This window comes from Oncorhynchus mykiss, chromosome 24 (assembly GCF_013265735.2).
Source record: "Oncorhynchus mykiss isolate Arlee chromosome 24, USDA_OmykA_1.1, whole genome shotgun sequence".
Classification (NCBI taxonomy): domain Eukaryota; kingdom Metazoa; phylum Chordata; class Actinopteri; order Salmoniformes; family Salmonidae; genus Oncorhynchus; species Oncorhynchus mykiss.
Genome location: NC_048588.1, coordinates 37,209,153 through 37,232,620, shown reverse-complemented (window position 1 = coordinate 37,232,620; position 23,468 = coordinate 37,209,153). Strand labels below are relative to the sequence as shown.

General features: G+C 44.7%; 1 protein-coding gene across 3 annotated transcripts in view; it reads right to left on the bottom strand.

Annotated features, from left to right (window-relative positions):
- LOC110503265 (SR-related and CTD-associated factor 4) overlaps positions 1–23,468 on the bottom strand; it is a 45,863-nt gene that overhangs the window by 6,878 nt on the left and 15,517 nt on the right. The window contains exons 11-13 of one of the 3 annotated variants that reach the window (XM_036961318.1): positions 17,907–18,063; positions 15,808–15,980; positions 14,551–15,777 (exon numbers count right to left, since the gene is read on the bottom strand). In XM_036961318.1, coding sequence (XP_036817213.1) covers positions 14,944–15,777; positions 15,808–15,980; positions 17,907–18,063 — 1,164 coding nt within the window. In that variant the 3' untranslated portion in view covers positions 14,551–14,943. Of the gene's footprint in view, positions 1–14,550; positions 15,981–17,906; positions 18,064–23,468 lie in introns of those variants that run through there. The other 2 variants (XM_036961319.1, XM_036961317.1) reach the window with 2 other exon arrangements.

The following is a 23,468-nucleotide window of genomic DNA, read 5'->3' as shown; positions in this document are numbered from 1 at the left end:
GGTCTACTACACCTGTTGTATTCAGCATTTCACTGTAAGGTCTACTACACCTGTTGTATTCAGCATTTCACTGTAAGGTCTACTACACCTGTTGTATTCAGCATTTCACTGTAAGGTCTACTACACCTGTTGTATTCAGCATTTCACTGTGAGGTCTACTACACCTGTTGTATTCAGCATTTCACCGTGAGGTCTACTACACCTGTTGTATTCAGCATTTCACTGTGAGGTCTACTACACCTGTTGTATTCAGCATTTCACTGTAAGGTCTACTACACCTGTTGTATTCAGCATTTCACTGTGAGGTCTACTATACCTGTTGTATTCAGCATTTCACTGTGAGGTCTACTACACCTGTTGTATTCAGAATTTCACCGTGAGGTCTACTACACCTGTTGTATTCAGCATTTCACTGTGAGGTCTACCACACCTGTTGTATTCAACATTTCACTGTGAGGTCTACTACACCTGTTGTATTCGGCACATGTGACATATGCCGTTGGATTTGAATCCAAATATTACCCACATTTCCATGTTGAAATGACATGGTGTGCCCAGTGGGATGGTACTGCGGGGACTAAACTGGCATCTGGACGGCTGTTGGTGTCACATCCTAGACACACTCACCTACCGCTGTGCCCTTGGACGAGGAACTTAAAGCCCAAAATGTACCCCTGGTCTGATCCTTTGCTCCTGACAAATGTGTGTATTTGCGTGTTGTCTGGTCGGCGGATTGTGAGATAAGAGCAGAATATCACTTCCTGTTGTTAAAAACAACAACAACAACAACAACAACAAACGTGACTAATAGAAGTTGTATTGTCGTTGTGACTGATGTCACACATCACCACCCGGAGCTGTTACTGAACTCAGAACAGCCCACAATCCTCAGTACTTTTAGGTCTCAGTTTATTACTGGCCATGGAGATCAGTGCATTATCTGACCGTACACTCTCTACAGGTGAGGATGACGTTTATAGTCATCGCCTGATTAACATTGAAACAACACACTCCAGTATAATTCCTCATTTACACCAGTTGGGAGCTCAAAGAAAATCAGTAAAAAAAACAAACCTAATTGTTATTTTTTTATTGCCACTCTGTCACTACTGACAATAACACTCATCTTCTTGGTAGTGAGCATGTTGTAGTTTATATATTTTTTACCTTTATTTAACGAGGCAAGTCAGTTAAGAACAAATTCGTATTTTCAATGACGGCCTGGGAACAGTGGGTTAACTGTCTGTTCAGGGGCAGAACGACAGATTTTTACCTTGTCGGCTCGGGGATTCGATCTAGCAACTTTTCGGTTACTGGTCCGATGCTCTAAACCACTAGGCTACCTGCCTCCCCTCTAAACCACTAGGCTACCTGACGCCCCTCTAAACCACTAGGCTACCTGACGCCCCTCTAAACCACTAGGCTACCTGACGCCCCTCTAAACCACTAGGCTACCTGACGCCCCTCTAAACCACTAGGCTACCTGACGCCCCTCTAAACCACTAGGCTACCTGACGCCCCTCTAAACCACTAGGCTACCTGACGCCCCTCTAAACCACTAGGCTACCTGACGCCCCTCTAAACCACTAGGCTACCTGACGCCCCTCTAAACCACTAGGCTACCTGACGCCCCTCTAAACCACTAGGCTACCTGACGCCCCTCTAACCACTAGGCTACCTGACGCCCCTCTAACCACTAGGCTACCTACGTGATTCAGAGGGGCAAATGAGCTAAAATGACCCAGTGTGTCAGTGCACTGCAATAAGCAATGTGTGCATTGAGAAACATTCACTGTAGACACTGACGGAAGACAACGAAGACTGCTGTAACAAGATATTTGTGGCAGTCTGGAAGGCACCAAGTGGCCATTGGCAGTGATCGACCAGAGAAAATAGAGCTTCACGGTTTGTTGTACTTCTTCCATCAGAGGCTTTGCTCACTAGGGTGTGCTGCAGCTCCATAACGATGATGACAGACCCTTAGCTCGTGTCATTTTGTGATCACTGCAGTGCAGGGGTGTTAATGAACTCATCCCCCTTGAGTTTCATCCAGCCCTGCCGGTTTGAAGTTCTCCCTGGCGCCTACTTGATCAATGAATGTTACTGATTGGTTGGAGTGTCCACACCCGGTGGCTTCTCACACTACTGAACCGAGCCGAGCCAAACCAAGTTGTACTCAGCTGGCCTGAGTATCAGAGCCAGCTGTTTGGTTCCAGCAGGTACGACAGCGTGAAAAGGGAACGGGTTTCCCCAAGTAGGAAAATCAGTCCTTAGTTACACGGTAAGTACAGAAATGAGTTCAGCTGGAAGGATGGAAGCAGTCCGGACCATAAGTCCTGACAGGTGGACTAGACATAACTAGACATAACTCATAGGTGGACTAGACATAACTCACAGGTGGACTAGACATAACTCATAGGTGGACTAGACATAACTCATAGGTGGACTAGACATAACTAGACATAACTCATAGGTGGACTAGACATAACTCATAGGTGGACTAGACATAACTCATAGGTGGACTAGACATAACTCATAGGTGGACTAGACATAACTAGACATAACTCATAGGTGAACTAGACATAACTAGACATAACTCATAGGTTGACTAGACATAACTCATAGGTGGACTAGACATAACTAGACATAACTCATAGGTTGACTAGACATAACTCATAGGTGGACTAGACATAACTCATAGGTGGACTAGACATAACTCATAGGTGGACTAGACATAACTAGACATAACTCATAGGTGGACTAGACATAACTCATAGGTGGACTAGACATAACTCATAGGTGGACTAGACATAACTAGACATAACTCATAGGTGAACTAGACATAACTAGACATAACTCATAGGTTGACTAGACATAACTCATAGGTGGACTAGACATAACTAGACATAACTCATAGGTTGACTAGACATAACTCATAGGTGGACTAGACATAACTAGACATAACTCATAGGTTGACTAGACATAACTCATAGGTGGACTAGACATAACTCATAGGTGGACTAGACATAACTCATAGGTGGACTAGACATAACTAGACATAACTCATAGGTGGACTAGACATAACTAGACATAACTCATAGGTGGACTGGACATAACTCATAGGTGGACTAGACATAACTAGACATAACTCATAGGTGGACTAGACATAACTCATAGGTGGACTAGACATAACTAGACATAACTCATAGGTGGACTAGACATAACTAGACATAACTCATAGGTGGACTAGACATAACTCATAGGTGGACTAGACATAACTAGACATAACTCATAGGTTGACTAGACATAACTCATAGGTGGACTAGACATAACTAGACATAACTCATAGGTGGACTAGACATAACTCATAGGTGGACTAGACATAACTCATAGGTGGACTAGACATAACTAGACATAACTCATAGGTGGACTAGACATACAGTGCCTTGCGAAAGTATTCGGCCCCTTGAACTTTGCGACCTTTTGCCACATTTCAGGCTTCAAACATAAAGATATAAAACTGTATTTTTTGTGAAGAATCAACAACAAGTGGGATACAATTATGAAGTGGAACGACATTTATTGGATATTTCAAACTTTTAAAAAAAATCAAAAACTGAAAAATTGGGCGTGCAAAATTATTCAGCCCCCTTAAGTTAATACTTTGTAGCACCACCTTTTGCTGCGATTACAGCTGTAAGTCGCTTGGGGTATGTCTCTATCAGTTTTGCACATCGAGAGACTGACATTTTTTCCCATTCCTCCTTGCAAAACAGCTCGAGCTCAGTGAGGTTGGATGGAGAGCATTTGTGAACAGCAGTTTTCAGTTCTTTCCACAGATTCTCGATTGGATTCAGGTCTGGACTTTGACTTGGCCATTCTAACACCTGGATATGTTTATTTTTGAACCATTCCATTGTAGATTTTGCTTTATGTTTTGGATCATTGTCTTGTTGGAAGACAAATCTCTGTCCCAGTCTCAGGTCTTTTGCAGACTCCATCAGGTTTTCTTCCAGAATGGTCCTGTATTTGGCGCCATCCATCTTCCCATCAATTTTAACCATCTTCCCTGTCCCTGCTGAAGAAAAGCAGGCCCAAACCATGATGCTGCCACCACCATGTTTGACAGTGGGAATGGTGTGTTCAGGGTGATGAGCTGTGTTGCTTTTACGCCAAACATAACGTTTTGCATTGTTGCCAAAAAGTTCAATTTTGGTTTCATCTGACCAGAGCACCTTCTTCCACATGTTTGGTGTGTCTCCCAGGTGGCTTGTGGCAAACTTTAAACGACACTTTTTATGGATATCTTTAATAAATGGCTTTCTTCTTGTCACTCTTCCATAAAGGCCAGATTTGTGCAATATACGACTGATTGTTGTCCTATGGACAGAGTCTCCCACCTCAGCTGTAGATCTCTGCAGTTCATCCAGAGTGATCATGGGCCTGTTGGCTGCATCTCTGATCAGTCTTCTCCTTGTATGAGCTGAAAGTTTAGAGGGACGGCAGGTCTTGGTAGATTTGCAGTGGTCTGATACTCCTTCCATTTCAATATTATCGCTTGCACAGTGCTCCTTGGGATGTTTAAAGCTTGGGAAATCTTTTTGTATCCAAATCCGGCTTTAAACTTCTTCACAACAGTATCTCGGAGCTGCCTGGTGTGTTCCTTGTTCTTCATGATGCTCTCTGCGCTTTTAACGGACCTCTGAGACTATCACAGTGCAGGTGCATTTATACGGAGACTTGATTACACACAGGTGGATTGTATTTATCATCATTAGTCATTTAGGTCAACATTGGATCATTCAGAGATCCTCACTGAACTTCTGGAGAGAGTTTGCTGCACTGAAAGTAAAGGGGCTGAATAATTTAGCACGCCCAATTTTTCAGTTTTTGAATTGTTAAAAAAGTTTGAAATATCCAATAAATGTCGTTCCACTTCATGATTGTGTCCCACTTGTTGTTGATTCTTCACAAAAAAATACAGTTTTATATCTTTATGTTTGAAGCCTGAAATGTGGCAAAAGGTCGCAAAGTTCAAGGGGGCCGAATACTTTCGCAAGGCACTGTATATATATATATATATATATATATACACAGTAAAATCATTTACTTTACTGCAGTAGGAACCGAAGTAGACAAAACATGAGTAAAGAAGTATTCACAGAAAATATTGGGTAGACTAAAAATGCTTAATTTTCTCTGACATGTCACATCACATCCCTTTCGCTACCAATGATGCATATACATCCTGGACTGCTGATGCTCGGATGAATTCAGATAAGAGTGGGACATCAAATAAACTGGGACAGCTTAATCCTGACCCCTCCTGTCTCAGCCTCCAGTATTTATGCTGCAGTAGTTTGTGTCGGGGGGCTAGGGTCAGTTTGTTATATCTGGAGTACTTCTCCTGTCCTATTCGGTGTCCTGTGTGAATTTAAGTGTGCTCTCTCTAATTCGCTCTCTTTCTCTCTCTCGGAGGACCTGAGCCGTAGGACCATGCCCCAGGAATACCTGACATGATGACTCCTTGCTGTCCCCAGTCCACCTGACCGTGCTGCTGCTCCAGTTTCAACTGTTCTGCCTTATTATTATTGGACCATGCTGGTCATTTATGAACATTTGAACATCTTGGCCATGTTCTGTTATAATCTCCACCCGGCACAACCAGAAGAGGACTGGCCACCCCACATAGCCTGGTTCCTCTCTAGATTTCTTCCTAGGTTTTGGCCTTTCTAGGGAGTTTTGCCTAGCCACCGCGCTTCTACACCTGCATAGCTTGCTGTTTGGGGGTTTTAGGCTGGGTTTCTGTACAGCACTTTGAGATATCAGCTGATGTACGAAGGGCTATATAAATACATTTGAATTGAATTGTTTACTTCGTGGTCTGAAAATAGCCCAAAGCAAAACTATTGTTACTAAGAGAATCCACACGATCCAAACTAAATCACTTCATTGGTGTGACATCAGAGGGAGGCAGAGCAAACTTCAAAACAGGAAGCTCACCCGGAGAAGCACACTGCGATCAGTGATATAAAATCCAAAACAGAAAAAAATGGGCTGTTTATAAAACGGTCAAATCATGCACCGTTCCAAATTGTGATGTAAATGTGCATAATATGTACTGGTGCGTGAAAATACATTTTAAAAAGGCGCCAATATTATGCGTCTTGATATTTTTTACCTTTACCAAGGTAGTACTAACACAACTGATAGCTAGCTAAAGTGGGACAACGTGGAGGTAGCTAAAGTGGAGGTAGCTAAAGTGGGACAGGAGTGGAGGTAGCTAAAGTGGGACAGGAGTGGAGGTAGCTAGTGGGACAGGTGTGGAGGTAGCTAAAGTAGGACAGCGTGGAAGTAGCTAAACTGGGACAGTGTGGAGGTAGCTAAAGTAGGACAGGCGTGGAGGTAGCTAAACTGGGACAGCGTGGAGGTAGCTAAAGTAGGACAGGTGTGGAGGTAGCTAAAGTGGGACAGGTGTGGAGGTAGCTAAACTGGGACAGCGTGGAGGTAGCTAAAGTAGGACAGGTGTGGAGGTAGCTAAAGTGGGACAGGTGTGGAGGTAGCTAAACTGGGACAGCGTGGAGGTAGCTAAAGTGGGACAGCGTGGAGGTAGCTAAACTGGGACAGCGTGGAGGTAGCTAAAGTAGGACAGGTGTGGAGGTAGCTAAAGCAGGACAGGCGTGGAGGTAGCTAAAGTAGGACAGGCGTGGAGGTAGCTAAAGTAGGACAGGCGTGGAGGTAGCTAAAGTGGGACAGGTGAGGAGGTAGCTAAAGTGGGACAGGTGTGGAGGTAGCTAAACTGGGACAGCGTGGAGGTAGCTAAAGTAGGACAGGTGTGGAGGTAGCTAAAGTAGGACAGGCGTGGAGGTAGCTAAAGTAGGACAGGCGTGGAGGTAGCTAAAGTAGGACAGGCGTGGAGGTAGCTAAAGTGGGACAGGTGTGGAGGTAGCTAAAGTGGGACAGCGTGGAGGTAGCTAGTGGGACAGGCGTGGAGGTAGCTAAAGTGGGACAGGTGTAGAGGTAGCTAAAGTGGGACAGCGTGGAGGTAGCTAAAGTGGGACAGCGTGGAGGTAGCTAAAGTGGGACAGCGTGGAGGTAGCTAAAGTGGGACAGGTGTGGAGGTAGCTAGTGGGACAGCGTGGAGGTAGCTAAAGTGGGACAGGCGTGGAGGTAGCTAAAGTGGGACAGGCGTGGAGGTAGCTAAAGTGGGACAGCGTGGAGGTAGCTAAAGTAGGACAGGCGTGGAGGTAGCTAAAGTGGGACAGCGTGGAGGTAGCTAAAGTGGGACAGCGTGGAGGTAGCTAAAGTGGGACAGCGTGGAGGTAGCTAAAGTGGGACAGGCGTGGAGGTAGCTAAAGTGGGACAGCGTGGAGGTAGCTAAAGTGGGACAGCGTGGAGGTAGCTAAAGTGGGACAGCGTGGAGGTAGCTAAAGTGGGACAGGCGTAGAGGTAGCTAAAGTGGGACAGGCGTGGAGGTAGCTAAAGTGGGACAGCGTGGAGGTAGCTAAAGTGGGACAGGCGTGGAGGTAGCTAAAGTGGGACAGCGTGGAGGTAGCTAAAGTGGGACAGGCGTGGAGGTAGCTAAAGTGGGACAGCGTGGAGGTAGCTAAAGTGGGACAGCGTGGAGGTAGCTAAAGTAGGACAGCGTGGAGGTAGCTAGTGGGACAGCGTGGAGGTAGCTAAAGTAGGACAGGCGTGGAGGTAGCTAAACTGGGACAGCGTGGAAGTAGCTAAGGGAGGAAAGAGAACCAGTCTACATTAGGGACTCATGTACGGAGGTTAGGCATGGCTGTGGTTTCTTGTTCTTGTTTTTATTGTAATACTGTTATTAGTACTGTTATTTGAGTGAATTCAGAAAAAGCGTGGCACTTCGCATTTCCGTCTCCTGTGACCTCTTCAGATATCCGTCACATGTTATCCTCAGATGTTTCCTAATCACACAAAATTGAATTGTGATTTGGGTACAATTAGGACTGTAATAATGGTGTCCCATTTTATCTAACCTGCTGTCCCAGTCTACTAAATATGGTTTTGACCCATGGTGTACGTAAATGGGTGCGTCATGTCACCTGTGAAAATGAATAATATATTTTGTGATTAGGGAACATCTTGAGGATTTTTTAGAAATGTATCATGCATTGAGCTAATATGCTGGATAGATGTCGAAAGAGGTTGCAGGAGACAGAAATTTAAAAAAAGTGTTCCACTTATTCCAAATTCACATTATATATTGGCCAATGGCAGGATTTGAAGCCTTCAGTCGGCCATTTTGGCATTCCCCAGTCGGAACAGTCCTCCATAGAAATGAATGGCATTCTACACTACTTCAATTAAAATGTTTCAAGGACAGAAGTATATAGTAACAAAAGTAACATTTATACTTTCTATAAAAATAAAAAAAGTATACTTTAAAATAAAATGTTTAGATATTTTTTCATTTTTGTTTAGCTCATATATTTTGACAAAAAAACATGTAGACATTAAATAAATGCATTTCTGTAAAACATTTTACAATGGTGTGGGGGGAGTGTCTCGAGGCACTGTGGCTTCAAAACAGCACCCCCTATCAGTCATTCAGTGTATATGCACATCATTGGTTGCTACCAATGGTGAAAAAGAAAAGCCTAGATTGCAGTTGCTGTGTATTGACCATTGAGAGGTTTTGAAGCCACCGGTCGGCCATTTTGGTACTCCCCAGTAGGAAACAGACCTCCGTAGTAATGAATTCCATTCATTACTATTTCAATGAAATGGGAAGAAGGAAAACATTACATGCATTTAAGTATTTCTGATGTTTCAGTGGGGATAGTAACATTAGTACTCACTATAATAAATACTTTATTTTTTATAAATGTATGTGAAGTAAACAAAGTACGCATTAAGGCGTCTAATATAATAAAAGTGACAAAAAATGAATGTAGACATTAATACATGCATTTCTATAGTTTACAATCTTTTTTCTTTTTTTTCTACATTGGAGTACCAAGATGGCTGCACAGTGGCTTCAATGCAGGGCTCCCTGTCAGTCACCTAGGGTTTATACACATCATTGGTTGCTACCAAAGGAGAAGGAAACAAAGTTGTCCCTGAACTCTGATCCAAGATCAGTTTCACATTTTTTTTTGTCCCCCAATTGTAAAGGTTAAATTGGAGAAGAGGATCTGTGACAATAAGGAACATCCACCCCCCCCCCCTCCCCCTTTATTTTAGTAGACAAGCTTTCCTATAGCCACACCATACAAACTGAGGATTATGATCCAAAAGAGTGCAATGCAACTAATACAAGCTTATAACCATAACTAGACCACCATAGTGTGAAAGCAGGTTCAGACTAGAACAAAATCACATTCTCCCTACTGCTTTCTTAGGAGTGGAAATGGAGGACATCCCCCCCCAAAAAAAAATCTAGTAAGATTCTGTACAAAACAATCCAATAGGATGTCACCTAGTCATAGCTATAAGCAGTAATGTTTCGGTGCTCAATATAGTATTTATATGCGTTTGCATAACGTACACTTATGATCAGATGAAACTGAACAAACTAATTCCCACATAACCACACAGCCATCAGGCCACTGCAGGTTAGGTATTGGGTAGAGGGAGGGAGGGGGCGGGGTCTATCCTTACCCAGGTCTCAGATTCCCCCGGCAGAAGATCCCGCGGTGGAGCTCCACCATGGGGCCCACAGGCGGTTTTTCCCTCCTTCGTTCCTGCTAGACCCACAGCACTAACGCCAGTGTCCTCGCTTATCCCACCCCCACCCCACAGTGGCCAACAGTCTTTTTGTTGTTTTTCTGCCCATTAAAACATAACTGAACCTACAACATGACATGAGAACATTATTGTCTGTTTCCTTACTGCTGTTGAATAAAAATGTTTTAATGAATAAATTATATTAAGGAATTTTTCACTTGCAACTACAGAAAGTACGTGACCTAAATCAAAATAGTTTGATAGGGCCTGAATAACATAGGGCTCGTGTCAGACCGTGATCAACGGTCATTTCCTACATTGTGATCAGCTGGGAGTTCTGGACATCGGCAAAACATTGTTTCAGCTCACCTCACGTCTTTGGCCACACCTCAGGTCGGCCCTACACGGACGAGCACTGGAATATTGTAAAGCAGTAAAGATATGATCTGCTATCGCAAGGAACAGCATAATGCACTAACTGTTCCTTGGGACGCCAATTTCAGTTCCTTTGTTGCAACTTGAATTGTGATGAAGATGAAATTAAAGAGCAACTGTGGCTCGTTCAGTTGTTCCTGGGACTTGACCCCCCCCCCCCCCACCCCACAAAATATCATGACAGCAATCCGGTAGAATTCCAAATGGGAGCGGGAGCGTCACCTTTACCTGTCAGCCATTGGGAGGTTCCTCAGGACAGTCCCAGCGAGGGAGGGACCTCCGATGTCCACGTCCAGAAACACTCACCTTTAGTGAGGCCTCGTGAGACTGACAATGTGTCAGTTGGTGCCCACAGATTTAGGAACTACATTAAAAAAATGAAGAATGCCCGTGCTGGTGTCTTTGTGAAAGCTGTTGAGAGCTAACAGCATCTTCAGGGTTCACCTCATTCACCTACCTGGGTGATAACCTCAAGTTAGTTTGGTTGACTAAAACAAGTTGCCATAGAAGACTAGTTTGAGGAGCGTCAGTTTCAGGGTGGAGTGGGTTTCAGGGTTAGACTGTATGGTCATGATACTGAACTAGGAGATATGAAGTATTTGAAAATGTATAAGGTAGTGAGCAGCAAACCTATGTTAAGCAACATTATGAAGAATGCACATCTAGCCAACTACTGTTTTTTTGTGTTATAGATTTTTAATTAAAAAGATGTTTTAGGCAGGTTTGACAACTTATTTTTTTTTACCTATATATGCTGTTGGATGAAATATTGCAGTGAATTCCTACCTTTTCCTGAAAATGAGGACATTTAGAGGACGTGATCATCTTCTCTTCATTCATACCTTCTAAAAGTCCCAACCCTGGTTCTGAAGCAGGGCCTACAAATTAAAAACACCCGCCCAACGCGGGTAGAATTGGGCGTTGGCGGGTGATGGCGGCAGCATGCTCCAGTTCGTCTGGTGCAGGGTACACATTTCCTCCTAATAAGTCAGAATTAAATCAAAGATAATTTAAGAAGAAGTCCGTCATTAAAAAGTGACGTCCCCCCCGAGGAGATCTTATTTACGCAATTTTACTTCTAAAAGATGTTTGGTGCAGTATTTATCCCCCAAAAAATGCGCATGAAAACTAGTCTCTCACTGCATGGCGAAAAGTTTAGACTCCCTACTGTTGACCAATCACCGATGGAAGTGGTGTTGACTTCGGCTTGCCTCAAGAAAAATGTGCCCGAACAGCCAGGGAGAAAAACCTCACCAAAGTCCAAAACGTCATAATATATGCACAAATTCTTCCAAACGGTTTCGGCTGGGAAGAATGATAAGGTCTTATGAATGTCTAATTCACCAGACATGTGGACGGGTGGTCACATACAGGGCTCTAACGGTGCAGGCATTTCATACAAGTAGTCAAAAGTTAATTATGGCCCCACGTGCAAAGTAGTGATTTATAGCAGAATAAATGCTGCAGTAGCTGTTTTCAAAGTATTTCTGCAATTTTGTTTCATACATCTGGTAATGCACAAAGAAATAGGAATCCTGACGTTATAGCTAACCGACATCGCACAGCAACACTTCCTGCTGGAGGGAACAGGGTTGGAGAGCCCTGTCCTAGACAATAGATCGCAAAGCTAGGCATCCTCGCAAAACTTTTTCAATATCTCAAGTGCTTGTTGTTTTTAACCTCACTAGGGTAGGGGGCACTATTTTCCCCTCCGGATGAAAAACATGCCCAAAGTAAACTGCCTGTTACTCAGGCCCAGAAGCTAGGATATGCATATAATTGGTATATCTGAATAGAAAACACTCTAAAGTTTCCAAAACTGTTAAAATAATGTCTGAGAAAACAGAACTGATATGGCAGGCGACAACCTGAGAAAAATCCATCCAGGAGGTGGGATTGTTTTATGTTTGTAGTTTTCCACTGACTGCCTATACAGTATCTCATGACTTAGGACTCAGATTTCACTTCCTATGGCTTCCACTAGGTGTCAACAGTCTTTAGAAATTGTTTCAGGCTTGTATTCTGAAAATTGAGAGAGTAAGACATCTCTGAGTGAGTGGATAGTGGAAAGTCCCCAAACCTGTTTACTGCGCACGACCGAGAGCTCGCCTTCTTTGTACGGTTGAAATATTGAAGATCATCAAAGGTAAGTGATTAATTTTATCGCTATTTCTGACTTTTGTTACTCCTCTACTTGTCTGGTTACTGTTTGTAATGTTTTGTGTGCTGGGCGCTGTCCTCAGATAATCGCATGGTATGCTTTCACTGTAAAGCCTTTTTTAAATCTGACACAACGGGTGAATTAACAAGTTAATCTTTAAACTGATGTATAACACTTGTATGTTTTATGAGTATTTCTGTTTTTGAATTTGGCGCTCTGCAATTTCACCGGATGTTGGCCCACACCCCCTAGAGAGGTTAAGAATGACGCCTACCATGGATTGCTAAAATAATGATTATGTTCACACTTTATCCATTTAAATATTATGGGGATATCTATACATTTGGCAGACAAGCGCGAGTGTTCAGTGTAGCCTATTATCATATAGACATGACGTGGAAATAGCTTCACGCCTGTAATAAAAACCTCCAGGCTTCAGTCATGAGTCAATTAAATTTAAAACATTTTTATTATCACAGGGGCAGTTTGGAAAAAAACTAATCCTGTGTGATTGGTCCTCTGGAATAACGCTCGATTGGATAATAATTACATAACCAACGTGTCTAGTAATACCTGTCCAATAAGGCCATATAACATGGAAAATTATAGGCTTTATCAGTTTAGAGTGCGCCGCATCATCCCATGGGATCTGTCAAGGCTGCACCCAGCAGAAACATCACTAAAACAATTATAGTTCCGACATCCCCTTTAAACAAAATAGGCCTTTTATAGGCTAAGTTGATGAGCAAATGGACAGCATTACACTCACGCCAGTCCCTCTAGAATGCAGATGGGAGTCTTCCTAGTCGAACTCTGCCATAATGACGGGATGCGTACGTATCCGTTTCAGCGTGTCCAGCAAGAGTCAACTCCTCGGACTCCAACCACAGGTGTTGGGAGTCGATTCCAAAAAAATCCTGGAGTCGTGTACACCACTAAGGCCCACGTGATTACTTGAGCGACCACCCGTTACCAAGGTAACCTTAAAGGGGCAGCTGAACATTTGTCTCATCTGTGACATTTTGTTTTTGAAGACAGCCCACAAAAATATGACATTTAATAGAGCGATCGCTCACATTACTTCTTAAATAGTAATACATTACTTATTTTAGAGAAACTTAAGAAAGCTCACCCATTGTGTTTAGTGTAATTAATGCAGGAAAAATATTTTGTCAGGTAAAAAAAAAAAATCTGAGTGGCTGGTAGACAAAAATGTTGTTTTAGGCCTGAAGACATTCAAAAGCCTGTGTTGCGCCACATTTTTCAGGATTATGTGTTCATGTATGTTCATGTGTATGAACTAGGAAAGCAGTTTCAAGCACAATTGTCCGTACCAGTACAACCCGGATCTGCCTTGAGAAACACAAGTCTCTGGTACAACCTATTTACCTGGTAAAATAAGGGTTAAATCAAATGTATATCCACGATGCACTTAACAGCGGCAGTCTGTTTGCTAATGTCTTTTGAATAAATAACATGAAGTCATATTAAAGAAAATGTGCCACTTCTGGGTTGAGTCAAATGTTCAGTTATTTAAATTACATTCATGATTGCGTAGATCATTCTGCCTCGGTCATGATAAGTTAGAATATGCAAACTTTGTGGACTTAGTGCAGACGTCTGCACTCTCTCAGCCTACACGTTCCAGAATGGTGCATTCAGACATGAGGTGAGGGCACTCACCCGTCCTCCGTTTCTGGATGCCATTCTATTCAAACCAATCAGTCAAGGGTCCCCCCCCCCCCTCATGTAAGGCATAGGGACTATGAACAGGCATAAATAAATAAATCAAAGACTTGATATTGAAGCAAATGCAGGAAGAAGGTGAAACATTTAGAACAGAGATAGAAACCCACCAGGTGGTACCAGCAGGAAACTCATATCGGCTTTAAAAAAAAAAGTTATTTTAATGCAAAAAAACTGTTGTTCATCTGCATCAACGACCGATGTGACCGTCCCTAATATCTTACTATCAGGAAAGGTACCTTTCTGATGAGACAAAAGTGAAAAAGACAAGTAAACTAAAGAACGAAGTTGCCTTCCATTTATTGGTGAGAAACTGTGAAACCCTGTAAAAGGCATCGTGTATAGGCAGAAACTGGATCCTTGCATTCAGACTTACTACTGGAGGAAAGCTATACAACAACCTTTCAATATGGGACCTTAGTTTTTATATATAGGTGATGTACTGAGGTGAGTGAATACTTTTCAAATACTAGTTACCCATGAAACTACTAAATCATTATATATTTATTTTTTTATTGGTCCACTTATTCACAAAGATACTTTGTTGCATTTTGAGGAAAAGTGTTTGCTTACGAATACTTATAAAACCTGCAATTTTTAATAACAGCTAAAAACAAAACAAAACAATAAAAACAGACAACCAAGGCACAAAACCTCTGGATAAAAGTCTGTTTCCTATGAGATGGTGAGGTAGAACACACAGAATGGTGTGTTTCATTGGGTCCCTGCTGTCTGTGGTGTGTTTTATTGGGACCCTGCTGTCTGTGGTGTGTTTCATTGGGACCCTGCAGTCTGTGGTGTGTTTCATTGGGACCCTGCAGTCTGTGGTGTGTTTTATTGGGACCCTGCTGTCTGTGGTGTGTTTCATTGGGACCCTGCTGTCTGTGGTGTGTTTCATTGGGACCCTGCTATCTGTGGTGTGTTTCATTGGGACCCTGCAGTCTGTGGTGTGTTTCATTGGGTCCCTGCTGTCTGTGGTGTGTTTCATTGGGACCCTGCTGTCTGTGGTGTGTTTCATTGGGACCCTGCTGTCTGTGGTGTGTTTCATTGGGTCCCTGCTGTCTGTGGTGTGTTTCATTGGGACCCTGCAGTCTGTGGTGTGTTTCATTGGGTCCCTGCTGTCTGTGGTGTGTTTCATTGGGACCCTGCTGTCTGTGGTGTGTTTCATTGGGACCCTGCTGTCTGTGGTGTGTTTCATTGGGACCCTGCTGTGTTTCATTGGGACCCTGCAGTCTGTGGTGTTTCATTGGGTCCCTGCTGTCTGTGATGCTGTCTGTGGTGTGTTTCATTGGGTCCCTGCTGTCTGTGGTGCTGTCTGTGGTGTGTTTCATTGGGACCCTGCTGTGTTTCATTGGGACCCTGCTGTCTGTGGTGCGTTTCATTGGGTCCCTGCTGTCTGTGGTGTGTTTCATTGGGACCCTGCAGTCTGTGGTGTGTTTCATTGGGACCCTGCTGTCTGTGGTGTGTTTCATTGGGTCCCTGCTGTCTGTGGTGCCGTCTGTGGTGTGTTTCATTGGGACCCTGCTGTGTTTCATTGGGACCCTGCTGTCTGTGGTGTGTTTCATTGGGACCCTGCTGTGTTTCATTGGGACCCTGCACTCTGTGGTGTGTTTCATTGGGTCCCTGCTGTCTGTGGTGTGTTTCATTGGGACCCTGCAGTCTGTGGTGTGTTTCATTGGGACTCTGCTGTCTGTGGTGTGTTTCATTGGGACCCTGCTGTCTGTGGTGTGTTTCATTGGGACCCTGCTGTGTGTGGTGTGTTTCATTGGGACCCTGCTGTGTTTCATTGGGACCCTGCTGTCTGTGGTGCGTTTCATCGTCTCCCCTGTAGCGGGTGTTACCTGTACGTGGGCGGTGGCAGCTCCCTCGGTTTCCATGGCATCCGCTCCTCCTCCGTTGTTCAGTCCTCCTGGTTTAGTCAGCTCCTTCACGTCATCTCCCCATTCTGAAGAACAGACCAATCAAACTAAAATCAGGGACAATACAGACGTCGGCGACACCAGCAATGTACAGATAGATACAGTGGGGAGAACAAGTATTTGATACACTGCCTATTTTGCATGTTTTCCTACTTACACAGCGTGTAGAGGTCTGTAATGTTGATCATAGGTACACTTCAACTGTGAGATACGGAATCTAAAACAAAAATTATTTGTATGTAATTAATTTTATTGCACGACATAAGTATTTGATCACCTACCAACCAGTAAGAATTCCAGCTCTCACAGACCTGTTAATTTTTCTTTAAGAAGCCCTCCTGTTCTCCACTCATTACCTGTATTAACTGCACCTGTTTGAACATGTTACCTGTATAAAAGACACCTGTCCACACACTCAACCAAACAGACTCCAACCTCTCCACAATGGCCAAGACCAGAGAGCTGTGTAAGGACATCAGGGTTAAATTGTAGACCTGCACAAGGCTGGGATGGGCTACAGGACAATAGGCAAGCAGCTTGGTGAGAAGGCAACAACTGTTGGCGCAATTATTAGAAAATGGAAGAAGTTCAAGATGACGGTCAATCACCCTCGGTCTGGGGCTCCATGCAAGATCTCACCTCATGGGGCATCAATGATCATGAGAAAGGTGAGGGATCAGCCCAGAACTACACAGCAGGACCTGGTCAATGACCTGAAGAGAGCTGGGACCACAGTCTCAAAGAAAACCCTTAGTAACACACTACGCCATTATGGATTAAAATCCTGCAGCGCACTCAAGGTCCCCCTGCTCACGCAAGCGCATGTCCAGGCCCATCTGAAGTTTGCCAATGACCATCTGGATGATCCAGAGGAGGAATGGGAGAAGGTCATGTGGTCTGATGAGCCAAAAATAGAGCTTTTTGGTCTAAACTCCACTCGCCGTATTTGGAGGAAGAAGAAGAAGAAGGACGAGTACAACCCCAAGAACACCATCCCAACCATGAAGCATGGAGGTGGAAACATCATTCTTTGGGGATGCTTTTCTGCAAAGGGGACAGGACGACTGCACAGTATTGAGGGGAGGATGGATGGGGCCATGTATCGCGAGAGCTTGGCCAACAACCTCCTTCCATCAGTAAGAGCATTGAAGATGGGTCGTGGCTGGGTCTTCCAGCATGACAACGACCCTAAACACACAGCCAGGGCAACTAATTGCCCAGCAACAGCCCCGAAACCTGAAGGATCTGGAGAAGGTCTGTATGGAGGAGTGGGCCAAAATCCCTGCTGCAGTGTGTGCAAACCTGGTCAAGAACTACAGGAAAAGTATGATCTCTGTAATTGCAAACAAAGGTTTCTGCACCAAATATTAAGTTCTGCTTTTCTGATGTATCAAATACTTATGTCATGCAATAAAATGCTAATTAATTACTTAAAAATCATACAATGTGATTTTATGGATTTTTCTTTTAGATTCTGTCTCTCACAGTTGAAGTGTACCTATGATAAAAAAAAAGTACAGACCTCTACATGTTTTGTAAGTAGGAAAACCTTCAAAAATCGGCAGTGTATCATATTTGTTCCCCCCACTGTATAACCTAGCTCTGTGTCAAATACTTATACATAGACCACTTGACCTAAATAGGAAAAAACTGTCGTATTATCCCTTGTTAAAGGACAGGTTATCACCCTAGTTATTCCACATCTAGACAAAGGGTGAATCTCAATTGTCTTCCTTGATTCCTCACATCCGCTTTCCTCACCGTCTCAAAGTGCATTGGAGGAGAAGGTCTGAGGGGAGGAGCCCCCCAAAAAAATATATTCTTCTTCTCCGATGTATTTTGATGAGGTCGAGGAAAGCGGAAGTGAGGAAGTGAGGAATCAAAGAAGACAATTGAGATTCGCCCAAAGCGGGACAGTTGTAGAAGACAGAAGATGGCAGTCAGATGTTTACCTGGACAGAGTGTGTCTGCGTCCAGCATGCCTCCCTCCCTGTAGCCCTCCAGCTCCTCTATCTTCACCTTGCTCCAGGGGATGTAGGTGACGCCTCGCTCCACGTCCCAGAACTTCTTATGGGTCGCCTTTATACCCTTGTTCAAGGCCCACGCAATCTACATACAAATACAATATTTTACTTAAACTAAGCATAAAGTGTTTTAAATAACTTTTTATGTGCTGCCGTTTGTGTTGCATGGTATACCAAAACGTTGGTACTTGTTCGATAGGAGAATATGAAAAACTGTTGGGTACTAGAAGTTGTTACTTTCAGTACTTCCGTCAAATGTGTCTCACGTCAAATACGGATTGAGAGGGTCGAGTCTGTCTACTCATTTGTCTGAATCTTCTCGGGGGGCAGCAGTATTCTAGCCAGGCTACTCGTCTTCTCAAGGGGGCAGCAGTATTCTAGCCAGGCTACTCATCTTCTCAAGGGGGCAGCAGTATTCTAGCCAGGCTACTTGGCTTCTCAAGGGGGCAGCAGTATTCTAGCCAGGCTACTTGGCTTCTCAAGGGGGCAGCAGTATTCTAGCCAGGCTACTCGTCTTCTCAAGGGGGCGGCAGTATTCTAGCCAGGCTACTTGGCTTCTCAAGGGGGAGGCAGTATTCTAGCCAGGCTACTTGGCTTCTCAAGGGGGCAGCAGTATTCTAGCCAGGCTACTTGGCTTCTCAAGGGGGCAGCAGTAAGCTAGCCAGGCTACTTGGCTTCTCAAGGGGGCAGCAGTAAGCTAGCCAGGCTACTTGGCTTCTCAAGGGGGCAGCAGTAAGCTAGCCAGGCTACTTGGCTTCTCAAGGGGGCAGCAGTATTCTAGCCAAGCTACTTATGCTCATGCATGCAGCTGACAAAGCAAGAGACACTTTTGAGAAGCAAACATGGGAGAGAAAAATGCAGACAGCATGGCTTCTAAGGGAAAACATAATGCGTCCACACCCGCAGCTCGTTGACAAAACTGGCTCCAGAAGCGACCTATGGGAATACCTTGCGGACAGCAGGGGCTAGCCCACCGAAATAAATAGCAAAATATGTTACAAAGCAGCGCAAGGCAGATTTAGTTCTAAAAATGACAAAAACTATTTTGACTTGTCTAGTTACATTTGCATTATACCGTTACTCTACGAGCAACTAAATTGAAATTGTTTTTAAGTGACAAGGAACATGACATTCATGTGAGCATCACTGTCAAACGCTCCCTAAAACACTTCTGCGAACAGGCCTTTTTTTTTTTTAACGACCTGGCCCGGGTATCCTGGAAGGATATTGACCTCATCCCGTCAGTAGAGGATGCCTGGATGTTCTTTAAAAAAAGTGCTTTCCTCACCATCTTAAATAAGCATGCCCCTATCAAAAAATGTAGAACTAAGAACAGATATAGCCCTTGGTTCACCCCAGACTTGACTGCCCTCGACCAGCACAAAAACATCCTGTGGCGGACTGCACTATCATCAAATACTCCCCGCGATATGCAACTTTTCAGGGAAGTCCAGAACCAATACACACAGGCAGTTAGGGAAGCAAAGGCTAGCTTTTTCAAACAGAAATTTGCATCCTGCGGCACTAATTCCAAAAGGTTCTGGGACACTAAAGTCCATGGAGAATAAGAGCACCTCCTCCCAGTTGCCCACAGCACTGAGGCTAGGAAACACTATCACCACTGATGAAATTCTCGATTATCGTGGATTTAATAAGCATTTCTCTACAGCTGGCCATGCTTTCCACCTGGCTACCCCAACCCCGATCAACAGCTCCACACCCCCCGCAGCAACTCGCCCAAGCCTCCCCCGCTTCTCCTTCACCCAAATCCAGACAGCAGATGTCCTGAAAGAGCTGCAAAATCTGAATCCCTACAAAATCAGCTGGGCTAAACAACCTGGACCCTCTTTTCCTAAAATGATCCACCGCCATTGTTGCAACCCCTATTACTAGTCTGTTCAACCTCTCTTTCGTATCTTCTGAGATTCCTAAAGATTGGAAAGCTGCCGCAGTCATCCCCCTCTTCAAAGGGCGTGACACTCTTTGCCCAAACTGTTACAGACCTATACCCATCCTGCCCTGCCTCTAGACCCAAACTGCTAAAGACCTATATCCATCCTGCCCTGCCTCTATTACCCAAACTGTTACAGATCCATATCCATCCTGCCCTGCCTCTAGACCCAAACTGTTACAGACCTATATTTATCCTGCCCTGCCTCTAGACCCAAACTGTTACAGACCTATATCCATCCTGCCCTGCCTCTAGACCCAAACTGTTACAGACCTATATTTATCCTGCCCTGCCTCTAGACCCAAACTGTTACAGACCTATATTTATCCTGCCCTGCCTCTAGACCCAAACTGTTACAGACCTATATCCATCCTGCCCTGCCCTTCTAAAGTCTTCAAAAAGCCAAGTGAACAAAACAGATCACCGACCATTTCAAATCCCACCGTTCCTTCTCCGCTGTGCTATCCGGTTTCCGAGCTGGTCACGGGTGCACCTCAGCCACGCTCAAGGTCCTAAACGATATCATAACCGCCATAAATTAAAGACAGGACTGTGCAGCCGTCTTCATCGACCTGGCCTAGGCTTTCGACTCTGTCAATCACTGTATTCTCATCAGCAGACTCATCAGCCTTGGTTTCTCTAATGACTGCCTCGCCTGTTTCACTAACTACTTCTGAGATCGATTTGACACACTGAACTCCGAGGGCCTGTTGTCCGGACCTCTGGCAGTCTCTATGGGGGGTGCCACAGGGTTCAATTCTCGGGCCGACTCTTTTCTCTGTATATATCAATGACGACTCTCTTGCTGCAGGTGATTCTCTGATCCACCTTCATGAAGACGACACCATTCTGTATACATCTGGCACTTCTTTGGACACTGTGTTAACTAACCTCAAAATTAGCTTCAACACCATACAACACTCCTTCCGAGGCCTTCAACTGCTCTTAAAATGCTAGTAAAACTAAACGCATGCTCTTCAACCGATCGCTGCCCGCACCCGCCCGCCCGACTAGCATCACTACTCTGGAAGGTTCCGACTATGTGGATATCCTCATCTGCTCATCTATCACTCCAGTGTTAATTTGCTAAATTGTAATTACTTCACTACTATGGCCTATTTATTGCCATAACCTCCATTTGCACACACTGTATATAGATTTTGTATTGCGTTATTGACTGTACGTTTGTTTATTCCATGTGTATCTCTGTTGTTTCTGTCGCACTGCTTTGCTTTATCTTAGCTTAGGTTAAATAAAGTTGAAATAAATAATAAACCCAGCAAAAAACAAAAATGTGGTTTGGAGGTGGAGGGTCGATTTGAAGGTGGAGGGTCGATTTGGAGGTGGAGGGTCGATTTGAAGGTGGAGGGTCGATTTGAAGGTGGAGGGTCGATTTGGAGGTGGAGGGTCGATTTGAAGGTGGAGGGTCGATTTGAAGGTGGAGGGTCGATTTGGAGGTGGAGGGTCGATTTGGAGGTGGAGGGTCGATTTGAAGGTGGAGGGTCGATTTGAAGGTGGAGGGTCGATTTGGAGGTGGAGGGTCGATTTGAAGGTGGAGGGTCGATTTGAAGGTGGAGGGTCGATTTGAAGGTGGAGGGTCGATTTGGAGGTGGAGGGTCGATTTGGAGGTGGAGGGTCGATTTGAAGGTGGAGGGTCGATTTGAAGGTGGAGGGTCGATTTGGAGGTGGAGGGTCGATTTGAAGGTGGAGGGTCGATTTGGAGGTGGAGGGTCGATTTGAAGGTGGAGGGTCGATTTGAAGGTGGAGGGTCGATTTGGAGGTGGAGGGTCGATTTGAAGGTGGAGGGTCGATTTGAAGGTGGAGGGTCGATTTGGAGGTGGAGGGTCCGTCATGGTCTGGGGCGGTGTATGACAGCATCGTCGGACTGAGCTTGCTGTCATTGCAGGCAATCCCAATGCTGTGCGTTACAGGGAAGACATCCTCCTCCCTCATGAAGTACCCTTCCTGCACGCTCATCCTGACGTGGCCCTCCAGCATGACAATGTCACCAGCCATACTGCGCGTGATTTCCTGCATGACAGGAATGCCAGTGTCCTGCCATGTCCAGCGAAGGGACCGGACCTCAATCCCATTGAGCACGTCTGGGACCTGTTGGATCGGAGGGCTAGGGCCATTCCCCCCAGAAATGTCCGGAAACTTGCAGGTGCCTTGGTGGAAGAGTGGGGTAACATCTCACAGCAAGAACTGGCAAATCTGGTACAGTCCATGAGGAGATTTTATTTGACCTTTATTTAACCAGGTAGGCAAGTTGAGAACAAGTTCTCATTTACAACTGCACTGTAGTACTTAATGCAGCTGGTGACCACACCAGATACCGACTTACTTTTGATTTTGACCCCCCACCCCCCTTTTGTTCAAGGACGCATTATTCCATTTCTGTTTAATCACATGTCTGTGGAACTTGTTAGGTTTGTCTCAGTTGTTGAATCTTATGTTCATACAAATACTAACAAGTAAAGTTCGCTGAAAATAAGCACAGTTGACAAAGAGGACATTTTGCTTTTTTGCTGAGTTTAGGTGAATGTGGTGGTTTGAGACACATCCAATGCAAAAAAAAATATATATATATTATATATATATATATATATTTAACATAAACTGACGGATTTGGATGTAAAAAAAAGGGGGGTATTATGCTAATTAGACATTTACCTTAAGGGGTTAAACCTAACCACACCGCTAACCTTATGCCTAACCCAAATGAACACCAAAAACACAAAATGTTTGTTTTCGTGCATATTTACGATATAGTCAATTTTGACTTTGTGGTTGTGCTATCTAGTGGAAACCCTACTGTGGAACCCCTAGTGGAAACCCTACAAGGTGCTCACCTTGTACCCCCCCCCCCCCCAATATCTCAGAAACAAATGGTAGTTAATGCCGTTTTAGGGTTTCTGCTGCGTGCCTCTCCTCTATTGTCAGTAGTACATGGAACTTCCTGTCCCACTTCTCATCAATGTGATGGGTCGTTACAAAATGGCAGAGTGGACCAGGGAAGTGACAGTAGCGAAGTCCTGTATTGCAATGCTTTGAGAAGGTGGTGAGATGCGCACTTTTGCAAGGTGGAATTGAGCTACTGTGGCAGTAGAGGTGCAATGGGAGGCACGGTGAGACCCTGAACCTGAGCCACCGTGAGACCCAACCCTGAACCTGAGCCACCGTGAAACCCAACCCTGAACCTGAGCCACCGTGAAACCCAACCCTGAACCTGCTCCACCGTGAAACCCAACCCTGAACCTGAGCCACCGTGAAACCCAACCCTGAACCTGAACCACCGTGAGACCCAACCCTGAACCACCGTGAGACCCAACCCTGAACCTGAGCCACCGTGAGACCCAAACCTGAACCACCGTGAGACCCAAACCTGAACCTCATTGACGTCCAACAATCTGTCGTGCCACGTATGGTGGTTGAGTCTCACGGTGGCTCAGGTTCAGGGTTGGGTCTCACCGTGCCTCCCATTGCACCTCTACTGCCACAGTAGCTCAATTCCACATCGCAAAAGTCAGCTAAGGATT